This window comes from Rana temporaria, chromosome 9 (assembly GCF_905171775.1).
Source record: "Rana temporaria chromosome 9, aRanTem1.1, whole genome shotgun sequence".
Lineage (NCBI taxonomy): Eukaryota > Metazoa > Chordata > Amphibia > Anura > Ranidae > Rana > Rana temporaria.
This window is the reverse complement of record NC_053497.1, coordinates 110,205,182-110,217,201: the sequence shown is the minus strand read 5'-3', so window position 1 is coordinate 110,217,201 and position 12,020 is coordinate 110,205,182. Positions and strand designations below refer to the sequence as shown.

At 47.7% G+C, this 12,020-nt stretch overlaps 1 protein-coding gene across 4 annotated transcripts in view; it reads right to left on the bottom strand.

Moving 5' to 3' along the window:
* Positions 1-12,020, bottom strand: part of SEC16A (SEC16 homolog A, endoplasmic reticulum export factor) — a 110,063-nt gene that overhangs the window by 70,453 nt on the left and 27,590 nt on the right. For all 4 annotated transcript variants that reach the window (XM_040324112.1, XM_040324110.1, XM_040324111.1 and 1 more), the window contains one exon: positions 11,281-11,420. In XM_040324112.1, the coding sequence (XP_040180046.1) occupies positions 11,281-11,420 (140 nt within the window). The remainder of the gene's footprint in view (positions 1-11,280; positions 11,421-12,020) is intronic.

Below are 12,020 nucleotides of genomic sequence, written 5' to 3'. Positions count from 1 at the left end.
TATTGTGAAAATGACAGTTGCAGTTTGGGAGTTAACCACAGGTGGCGCTGTAGGAGTTGGGGTGCACCTAGTATGTGTTTACAACTGTTTGGGGGTGTGGCTGTAGGAATGACGTCATCGATCGTGTCTTCCCTATAAAGGGAATGACGCGATCGATGCGCCGCCATAGTGAAGGACGGGGAAGCCGTGTTTACACACGGCTCTCCCCGTTCTTCAGCTCCGGGGAGTGATCGCGACGGAGCGGCTATAAACAAATAGCCGCGCCGTGGTCCTGGATCGCTCCCCGAGCGGACCCGACCTCCGCATGTAGCGGGGGGGGTCCCGATCGGACCCCCCACCCGCTAATAGGCGAGGACGTACGTGTACGCCCATGTGCCTGTACGTGCCATATTGTGGACGTATATGTACATGCGGGGGTCGGGAACTGGTTAAGGACCCGCTCACGACTATATACGTCGGCACTTTAAAGATGGATATCTCGGTAACGGCAGCAGCTGCTGCCACAACCGAGAAACCCATCTTTTTTTGTGAGCGGTCCTGTAAACGATAACAGTGGTCTAGGCGGCAGATTCGCAGCAAGATCACCGTCATCGGTGGCGGGAAACGAGTGAGGGCAAGATGGCCCCCCACCCGTCTCCATAGCAGGGCGGAAGCGACATAAAAACGTCACTTCCGCCCATGCTTCTTAACGGCATATTTTCCTGTTGTAATTTTTTCAAATACATTTTTTTTTTTATTGCATTTTAGTCTTAATATGAGATCCAAGGTCTTTTTGACCCAAGATATCTCATATTGAAGGAGGACCTGTCATGCTTTTTTCTATTACAAGGGATGTTTACATTTCTTGTAATCGGAATAAAAGTGACCCATTTTTTATTTTAAAAAGTGTAAAAATTAAAATAAGAAAATTTTATTTTTTTTAAAGTGAACGCATAATTGAGTAGAGCCACATATGAAAACGGTGTTCAAACCGCACAAGTGAGGTATCGCCACGATCGTTAGAGCGAGAGCAATAATTCTAGCTCTAGACCTCCTCTGTAACTTAAAAGATGCAACCTATAGAATTTTTTAAACCGCACCTATGGAGATTTTTGAGGCCAGGTTCACACTTATGCGAATTGAGTGCGGTTTAAACCGCATCTAATTCGCAGGACATTTCAAAATAATAGGATTTTTTGTACTCACCGTAAAATCCTTTTCTCTGAAGTCCATGGACGGACACAGCTCCTTAAATCTTGACAAGTGGGTTATGTTCCCCGTTTACAGGAGAGGACTAGGCAGAAACATGTTAAATAGTTAAATACATGTTACATTAACAGAGTTGAACAGCCCCGCCCAGGGGGCGGTCCCTCCAGACATAACCCTCCTCACTGCAGCTTGCAGCCTCAGTTCGTAACAAGCAGTACAAACCTAAAAAGGAGGGGTGGGAGCTGTGTCCGTCCATGGACTTCAGAGAAAAGGATTTTACGGTGAGTACAAAAAATCCTATTTTCTCTTATCGTCCATGGACGGACACAGCTCCTTAAATCTTGACAAGTGGGACGTCCCCAAGCAGTGTCAAAAAACGAGGGGTGGGAAATATATCAGTAAAAACAATTTTAACTTCACCCCAAAACAAGCAGAGCTCCTCAACGGAGGAGGTGCAACTTTAAACAGCCGCCGGCAAAAACTAGCGGCTGAAAAAAACATCATAAGATGCACTCACAGCAACCATGTAAATTCTGGAAAAAGCGTGAACGGACGAGCAAATCGCCGCCTCGCACACCTGTGAGACCGACGCATGATGTCGGGGAAAAAAAAAAAAAAAAAAAACCCAGGAAGCACCAATTGCCCTGGTCGAAAGTGCCGTGACCGGAAAGGGGGGCCCGCCCTTAGGAGCATAGGCCTGTATGACGGCCTGCCCGATCCACCGAGAAATGGTGGTCGACGAGACCGCCAGGCCCTTTTGTGGACCAGACACCGACACAAAAGAGAGTCAGAAGCTCCGAAATGGAGCCGTAGTAGGCTGGTATACCCGCAAAGCGCGTACCACGCCTAAAGTATGAAAGGCCGAAACCTCCTTCGGAAGAAGGGAAGGTCGCGGGCGCACCATCACCTAATCCTTATGGGGGATCAAGCATGGCGGCTTGCAAGACAAGACCGCCAACTCAGAAACCCCTCTAACAGAGGTAAAGGCCACTAAAGGGGCCACCTTCTGAGATAGTGTCAAGAGAAAATCTCTCTGATGTTTCCAAAAGGAAGGTTCCTGAAGAACCGAGAGCACCAGAGTCAAAACTCATGGGGGAAGAGATGGGCCAAGAGGGGAAAGTATATGACAAACCCCTTGCACACAAAAAAAGGGGACCCACCAGGGAACGGGCCGCAAAAAGGCCACTAAAAGAACACAGCCAAGGCTGAAATCTGCCCCCAAATGGTGCTTTAAGCAATTTTTAGATCCAATCCAAGCTTTAAAAACAGCAGGACCCTGGACATTGAAAGTACGCCCGTGGACGTCACTCCATCCCTTCGCACCAAGAGAGGTGCGACGGTAGATCCTCCGGAAGAAGACTACGGTGCCCTGTTGAGATGACCGAGTCAGACAGACCCTGGTCACCTAAAGTCTGGCTTCCAATAACCATGTTAAGCAAGTCAGTGACTGTACAACAGGAGGAAGTATGGGACCTTGAGACAGGAACCTCCTGCCCTGGCAATCGCCAGGGTGCCTCCGCTACCAGGCGCCCGATATCAGCGTACCAAGGACGCCGAGAGTAATCTGGAGCGATTAGAATCATCGGGATCTCCTCAGCATCCACTCTGTGGAGCGGCCGAGGAAGCAACTACCATGGAGGAATGGCAAAAAATCACCGATACAGACCCCACAGGGCCACCAGCGCGACTGACGCGTCTGTACAAGATCACTAGACCTGGCCACTAACTGACACCCTTGCGGCGGAGACAAGCTGCCAGGAGATCCATGCCATGTGAGGCTCACCTCCTGCAAGGGAGCCGAAACACCCCAAGCACAAAGACCAGTCGCCCTGGTCCAGCATCTGGCGACTCCAGTAGTCTGCCTGCCGGCATACCTGATGGTAGACTGAAGCCACGGCCGTGGCGTTGTCCGGCTGAAACCAGATTGGTCGACCACAAGGAGAAGCATAGCCTGATCGCCTAAAATAGTAGGACAATGAACAGTAGACAGCACCTGGTATTCCCAGGCGGTCTTCCACCAGGCACTAGCCAGGCCCGACCCTGGGTAGCTACCGAGACCAGACACATTCAAGGAGGTGTGGTCATAGGTCCACGCAAGTCCAGCGACTCAGGGCCGACTGGACCCCCCAGTTTTGTGAACCTCCAGGTTCACAACCCGTGAGCTGGCATTCGTCGTAAACACCGACCACTGGAAGGAAGGAACAACTTCCCGGACCGAAGAGTCGGGAATCTCTGTCACCAACTCAGAGAGACTCTGACTAGGTGGCGCACAGGAATCTAATGATTTCAGAGACAAGAGATTTTTACCACCTGGACAGTAGTTCCACTGGAAAACCAGGGTGTGGAACTGGGAATACTGTACCACCTTGAAGTAGGCTACCCACAGACCATGAACCAGCAGGCGCCCGGAGAGAAGACCGATTGCGTGATGCCAATACCTTCTCCGCAGACTGAAGAGTCTGCAATTTCTCCAGGGGAAGAAGGACCTTTGCCACTGAGGAGTCTGGATCAACACTAGATACTCCAACGCTGAGTCGGAACCTAGCATGCCCATAATTTGAACCCTGGGTCGCACACATGTAGGGCAGGCTTGCTGCCACTGAGCTACACTTTCTGGCCTAAACGTTTAACATCCACCCGAATCTTCGGAGGGTCTGAATGGGAATAACCTATCCACTAGGTCGGAGACAGAAGCTGCTCTCAGAAGAAAGTCGTCAAAGTAGCCAATGAGGCAAAGCCTCGCTGTCCCAACAAAATTCAAATAAGTGCGAGCTCCTAGCTGAAAACCCATGGTGCCGACGCCAGATCAAAAGGGAGGGCCACAGGCTGACAGAGACCCTTCTCTCATCACGAAGCACAGAAAAAAACACTGACATGTGCAAAACGGGACATGCATGTATGCGTCCCTGATGTCCGAGGACGTCAGGACATCCCCCGGATGAAGCGCAGCTACCACCGAACAAATGGATTCCATGCGGAACTACCCGACGTTCACAAAGGTATTTAGGGCCTGAGGCCCATAGAAAACCCCAAAACTCTCGTCCTGCAGGAAAGGTAAAATTACCTTGCAGCTTAGCAAATCCCACACTGCCCAAGGCAGACAGACGTGCCGGGAGGGGAAGACACAAGGACAGAACTTTGTTCTGTGGATAGGAGGAAACCCTATCTAGTACTCCGAAGAGACCACCTCGCAGACCCACTAGTCGGAGAGCAGGGAGGTTTCACTGAATTGTGAACCTGCAAGCCGCCCCTCCCACCTAGAGACAGGGAGGGAAGGCTATATACATTGGCAGGATTTGGGTGCCGGCGTGATCGGCTTATGCACCCAGGGACAGATTAGTCCCCCAGCTGGGCCTTTGACGGCCTGGGAGGGTTGCCCCTAAATAATACACACACACATAGTGTGTATGTATATTATGTAGGTGTATGCACACATGTCTTTGGAGGAAACCGGAGTACCCGGAGGAAACCCACACAGACACAGGGAGCGACAATGCAAGCTCCAGGCAGATTGGCGTCAGTGTGCAGATTTAAACCAATGACTCTTTTGCTGCCAAGTAATGGAGTTAAGCACTACACCACCGTGTGCATAAAACCATTCTGAAACAGACGCCCTGGATAACAAGGGCGCAGCATTCAATGAAGCATCACAGACCTATATGAGGCCCTGGACCAGCTGGTCCGCTAGGCTAATAACCTCAGGAGAGAGTCGGTGCACCTCCACTGTCTGGTGCAAAATGCTCACTCTGTGAGTTGTATACAGCACTAGGGGTCAGGACTACTCCAAGATGGCCGCCGAGCGTTCAGAACGCGGCCACAGGAAAAAGGCCAGCACAATGTAAGCTGCGCCATAGCGTGGCTACGACAAAATGGGCGCCAATGGGAGTTTTCAATGTAATTGAAAAATCTCCCAAAAAATAGCGCCAGCGACCACTGAGACCCCAGTGTAGTGGCCACAATAGGCCCGCAAGCCAGACCCCAGCATGGTAAACATGGAACGGGTCAGTACTTCGGATCTTCTATCAGTCAGATCCATACAAGTAGGGGTTCCCGCCCGGCGGTGAGGGACTACAAAAGCCCTCAGTGGCTTTTCTCATTCCGCATCTCAGAAATTATCAAAGAAGGGCACAGAAGGAAAAAACCTACACAGCGGTCTGATTTGTGTGATCCAAAAAAGACCGAGCCCTCAGCGGAAACCCAGCTGCACTATGCAGCTTAGGAGAGTCCCTTGCAGCAGTAAAAAGCGCACCCATAAATGCCTTATTCTGCCTTTTTTTTTTTTTTTTTTAACTAGGTACCTAGTCCATGGCTCCAAACAGAGCATTCCCCAGGGGATAACGGGGGAAGGGGGCACTCTTTTACCGCCCGCCCGCAGTCCACCCCCACCCTGGCACAAACTGTGTCCAGGACTAACAATAAAAACTCTGTGGGAATCACAGGTGCTAACACCTGCTGCCACCACCAGCATGTGGGGAAGGACCCAGATACTGACTCCAATATTTACATATAGTGTGTATTATAATATGCACACCTGTCCATACAAATAGACAAAAGCTCCTAGAGCCCTATTCAGGGCCTCTCACCCACTTGCTGCGCTGACCAGGGGTAACCAGGGGACTCCCTCAGGAGGAGACTGCCCAGCGCTGCCTGTGAGGAAAAGAACCGTGAGGTAACTTTTGCAGGGACCTGTGTTTAAACAGGAAAAGCCTCATAGGGCTGTTTTATTTAAGGATAAGACACAGATACAGCATAAAAAGCAAAACCATTACAGGTGTCACCAATCAGTCAGCGTCTGCTGAAGTATAATCATAAACATCTGTGCTCATCACAAGGCTTTTTACCTCACAGGAAAGCCCAATACAAAAAAGAAAAAACACAGGCCAGATAACACAGTCCCCTCAGGAAGGCCCCCTCCCCCCTGACAGCAGCAATGTTAGCAATGCAGCAAGGGAAAGGAGCAGGGAAGTAAGGGGAAGGGACCCCCGAACCCCAGGAATGCCCAGCTGTACCAACCCACCGAAGCAGGAGGGACTGTACTTACCCGTCCGAGCGAGGACTCGCTGACGCATTCCTGACAGACCTACAACCGCAATGGAGGTAGCTGTCGGCCCGGTCCACTGTGATTGAGACAACACCACAGCCCAGTCATATGTGGACCTCGGAGCAAAGCTCACCGGCCACCTCAGGAGTCATGAGGTATGGCGTGGCAGACCAAGCCTCTTTGCAAAGGTGTGCCCACGCTTGCTGGTCGGACTGAGTAGACTACAAGGATCTATAATATCCAGCCTGTCTCTCAGCCAACAGTTGAAAGAAGATTCTTCAAGAAAAAGTAAAGTAAAATAAAATAAAATTTCTCCTCAGGGCGCTGGGCCCAAAGGGAGCCATACGTCCTTCTCCTTTGCTAGGCAGAACGAAACTGAGGCTGCAAGCTGCAGTGAGGAGGGTTATGTCTGGAGGGACCGCCCCCTGGGCGGGGCTGTTCAACTCTGTTAATGTAACATGTATTTAACTATTTAACATGTTTCTGCCTAGTCCTCTCCTGTAAACAGGGAACATAACCCACTTGTCAAGATTTAAGGAGCTGTGTCCGTCCATGGACGATAAGAGAAACATTGTTTTCAATGAGGCTGGTTCACATATGTGCGATGCATCCGCACTGCGTATTGCCTCCAAACCGCATGCGGTTTTTATGTCTTGCGGTGCGGCTCAGGTGCGAATTCAGTCCCATTATCTTCTATGGGTACGCATCTAATTCGCACATGTGTTCAGTTCTCTGCAGGAATTTCTCTCATTCAGCTCAATACAATTCTCCCCCACTCTCCTCTCACCCGGAACTTCTCCCAGGTCTCCAAATTCGCACCTGATCTGCAGCTAAACCGCAGTTGATCTGCAGAACACCCTCTAGAGAAATTTGCAACGACAACGCAGCTCAAAAAAGCAACGCACTAGTGTGATTCCGGCCTAAGGGTAAAAGTTTGACGCCATTCCACGAGCTGGCGCAATTTTAAAGTGTGACATGTTGGGTATCATTTTACTCTGCGTAACATTATCTTTGACAGTATAAAAAAAAAAAATTGGGCTAACTTTACGGTCTTAATTTTTTTAATTAAAAAAAGTGATTTTTTTTCCCCAAAAAAGTGCGCTTGTAAGATCGCTGCACAAATACTGTGTGACAAAAAGTATTGCAATGAAAGCCATTTTATTCTCTAGGGTGTTAAAAATATATATAATGTTTGGGGGTCCCAAGTAATTTTCTAGCAAAAAAAATATATTTTAATCTTGTAAACACTGAAAGTCTGAAAAACAGGCAAGGTCCTTAAGTGGTTAAACGAGCAAATAAAACATAGTTTGCCCATGCAATCCTTGCATGGAGGTTATGCCCAGAAGCCTGTCAATTGAATGTTGCAGGGTCCATAATTTATGTTTCTAGTTCAGCCTAGGGATGGGTTATTGCCCAAATTCCAGTACAAAAAGTCCCGAGTAAACCAAAGCAGACCCCACTAGCTATGGTTTAATTGCTGAAAGCAAAGAGTGCAATTGATTGTAAACATAGAGTAGGAAGGAGTTCACAGGTTGCAGCTTCTGCTGATCTCGGAGATTGCCAGCCCCAGCTCTGCAGATTGTAGGTGTTAGGGCCTCTGCCTCCAAAATGACCACATTAATGGTGGACAGGAACACAAAGTACATGCACCCTGTGTTTGTAGGAGGTATGCAAACACCCACAGCAACCAGTACACAAAGAGGACATCCTCCTAAGTGTCATCTACCAAAATTAAAACAGGTGTCATGGTGGAACCAGAGTACACAGTGTAGCTTTGCAAATCAGATGAAGTCTGCTGTAATACCCATAGAAAGTTTGAGGTCTGCCTACTGCTCATCTGATCGCGCTCCCTCCCTGGTATCAGTTAATGATGGTACCAGGGAATACCGTATTTTCCGGCGTATAAGACGACCCCCTCATTTTCCAGCCAAAATGTTGGTTTTGGGATATACTCACCATATAAGACTACCCCCTTCCTACTAGTCATGCCTCGTCTCACGGTGCCACCATTACATGCCAGACCGTGCCCCATTACATGACCAGACCGTGCCCTTACCTTATCCTAAGACATGCGAATCGCGGCCGTACGTTTTTTCAAAAGCCGCGCCTCCTACGTCTTCTGTTCCGTGATAGGCACATTCAGCTTCCCAGGAGGCACTGTGTTCAGTGTTCGCCTATCACGGAAGCCCTCTCGTCCGAGGACGAGAGGGCCTCCGTGATAGGCGGACACCAAACACAGGATGAGAGGGCCTCCGTGATAGGCGGACACTGAACACAGTGCCTCCTGGGAAGCTGATTGTTTCCGCCTATCACGGAACAGAAGACGTCGGAGGCGCGGCTTTTGAAAAATCGTACGGCCGCGATTCTGGAATAAGGTAAGGTTAGGTTACCGGCGTATAAGACGACCCCCGACTTTTAAGAAGATTTTAAGGGGTTAGAAAGTAGTCTTATATGCCGGAAAATACGGTACTCACAAAACCACCCTATAGCTGCCATTCAGGGGGACCTGCAGCATAGCAGGCTGCATATTGACCTGGCTTACCAACATAGTTCACCTGCCTCTGCAGACGTGCGCTCCTTCCCCCATCTGGAGGTAGTCAGGGACTCTGGATGCCTCTGCTCCAGCCATGCAGTACTCCCTATAAAAGATTTGGGGAAGCCAGCGGCTGTGATCCATTCATATTAATCAAACATCAAGATTTCAGCCAACAGAGGATATGGTGTTTGACCAAATGTGAGTAAGAGGGCTGCCCTAGAGCCTCAGCGCCCACGAGGATAGCCGCTTCTCCGGCAGAGAAGGGGCCTTCAAGGAAAAAAAAAAAAAAAAAATCAAGAAAAAGTTTGTCATCTTTTTCCAATGCTCTTTAGGAATCCCTTAGTCTGGACTTACAGAAATTTAAAAGAGCATTCAGCACTGGAGCCGGTATCCAGGTAGTAGATAACTTGTACTTGCTGGCTGTGCATCTGTTCCTTAGGTGGTTCCCCTTTTGCTCCCATCCTCTACCCTAGTGGAAGAGGACATAATGGAATGAGCCTTTTACAAAGAGACATGGTGCAGATGCTTACCCTATGACCGTTACCCATCCACCTAGGGAGACCCAAATGAAGCCCCCCCCGACTAGCCGGTCTGTGGATAGTACAGAGAACCACCTCAAAACCCCTGGTGCCCCCTGCACCAGGGAGTAAGAAAAGAGGAACCCCCATTTGCCATTTTTCTTACCCTAGGGCCAGAGTCTGCAGGTGTCCCAGACCTGCTTTATAGTCTCCTTTCTGGTGACTTACCAGCGCAGGACAAAATGGCTTCAACCATCTTCGTTGTTACCCTTAAAGGTCGAGCAGTGAGGATCCCGGTCTGGCATTGTGGATTGGACGCCTCTTCTGGAACAGTTAAAGGAGCTTGTAGCCCCGAGCACCAGGTCTGTGTTTGCTACCGACATGCTGCTAAGCCACTTCCTTTGCTTTCAAAAGGTAGGAGCCCAGACCACTATGCTATTGAGCTGAGCACCAAGCATCAGGACACTGTAAGTCCACACTGTCCCCCCAGAAGACTCACCCGAGTCAAAGTCCCACACTGCCAGTGTACCTGAATCTACAGGCCTGCTGCCGACCAGACCGTGGAGAGAGGGGGTCCCCTGGAGTAAAAATTAAAGTCTCCCATTCCAGGGCAGCCTGAGAAAGGGGAGGCCCCCGCCACCTAGCATGAATGCCAGGAGGAAAAAATAATTTCTTTAGACTTCCTGTCTGGCCGGAGGAAACACAAACCCTGCCTGTGGTCTGTCTTTTATAATGTGTATCATGCATTTCCTGTGCTAGGTGGAAGGAGCCTCTCTCTCAGCAAGCCATCCTGGAAGATGACTGGGGACTATTGGTTTGTGTGAAAGTTATATCATCTATAAAACTATCATATATATTTGATCAGTCCTGAACGGCCTACCTCATTTCTTGATGCCCTTAAATTGCCAGGAAAGTACAAATACCCCCCAAATTACCCCTTTTTGGAAAGCAGACAGACAGTCTTAGGTATTTACTAAGAGGCATGGCAAGTTTTTTGAAGTTGTAATTTGTCACAATTGTTTTTGGAAAATAAAGCATTTATTTTTTTTAAAAGCATACCGTCACCAGGGCAGTAGTGTGACTGATACCGATTGGATACAGTATGTTAAAAATATATATATATATATATATATATATATATATATATATATATATATATATATATATATATATATATATATATATATATATATATATATATATATATATATATATATATATATATATATATATATATATATATATATATTTTTTATACTTTCATCAGAGTAGTTCCGTGTCACCATAGTGACGCTGTACTATTCTGAGGGAGTTGGTGATCAAGGTTTGTTTTGGTTTTGCTTTACACACACACTGATTGTCGTTACAGTGATGATCACTAACAGCAGTGCTTTGAACGGTCATGAGCAAGTTACATTCATAACAGCTGTGCTTTATGTGCTGGGATTGGCTCACATGGTACAGGATGCAGTGATTGGACCAAGTACCATGCAATAGCTGTGGGCCAACCACAGCATCACTATAGGATACACAGCTGTTATGAATAAAACAACATAATATAGCGATCAAATGATCCCCTGGCCCCTCAAAGCAGCCAGGTACCGGGAGCTGGAATCCACTGCACCATACTTGCACATGATGCTGCCTGCACATGCTGCAGTAAGTGTACTGTGGCTGTGCTGCAAGCGGTTAATAACGTCTTGCTTGAGTGTGGGTGTAACTTGTCATGAACGCTTGTTTTTGTTAGATTCTAATCCATGCAGCATTACTTAGCAAGTCACTGAGATAGAAGAAAGTGCAGATCCAGTGTTGGGACAGATACCATATATATATGCTTCTTCTAGGTCAGCAATGGCAGCTTCCATAATTCTATTCTGACTGGTTGCTTTAAAATGTATTTTTTCCAGCAGGATAACAAACAGAGCTGCTCGGGATCAAGGGAAGATCAGAAACATGCAATATGGGAAAAAAAAACGGCATTTCAAAGAAAGACAAACCTTGACGATGGTCGGTCTGAGCAGTGACTAGACCTTGAGCTAGGACGCTCTGGTTCTTGGTAAGGGTACTTTGCAGGGGGGTTCACAAATCCATTATTACTATGTTGTCTGTAGGCTGGGTCATAAGTTCCATAGGGGTCCTGCAAAAGAATATCCTGTGACCATTAATTATATACGGTTTCATTCAACTCATAAGCTGGCCACATACAGGAAGATTTTGATCTGTCAGACCAGCAATTTAGTAGAGTGATGGATTACACAGAAAACGTTGATATCCACTCAAGTGGACAGTATATAGATGCTGGTACATTCTACTTACGTTGCAGATCAAAATCCAGTTGTTTGGTCAGCATTAGCTGTAAAATATTAAGGGCTCATATACAATATGTGCATTGGGATGTGTTGCTCAACGCAGGCCCAATGCAATAAGAAGCCGATATCCTATGCTTCCAACAGGCTCAGTTCACAACAGCATGCATTGGTGTGAGCTGGGTGAAAATGCTGCAATTAAAGTGATTTTAAAGTCTCAAGGTTTTTCACCTTACTGTACCTTCTTTGCTGCACAGTCAATGAACGTGTTTCAAGGTGTACCGGTCTCTTCATCAGTATGAAGGATGCTGATAAAGAGATACAGTGGAGAGGAAAAAGTATTTGAGATCCTCTGCTTATTTTGTACATTTGCCCATTGACAAAGAAATGATCAGTCTATAATTTTATTGGATAGGTTTAACAGCGAGAGA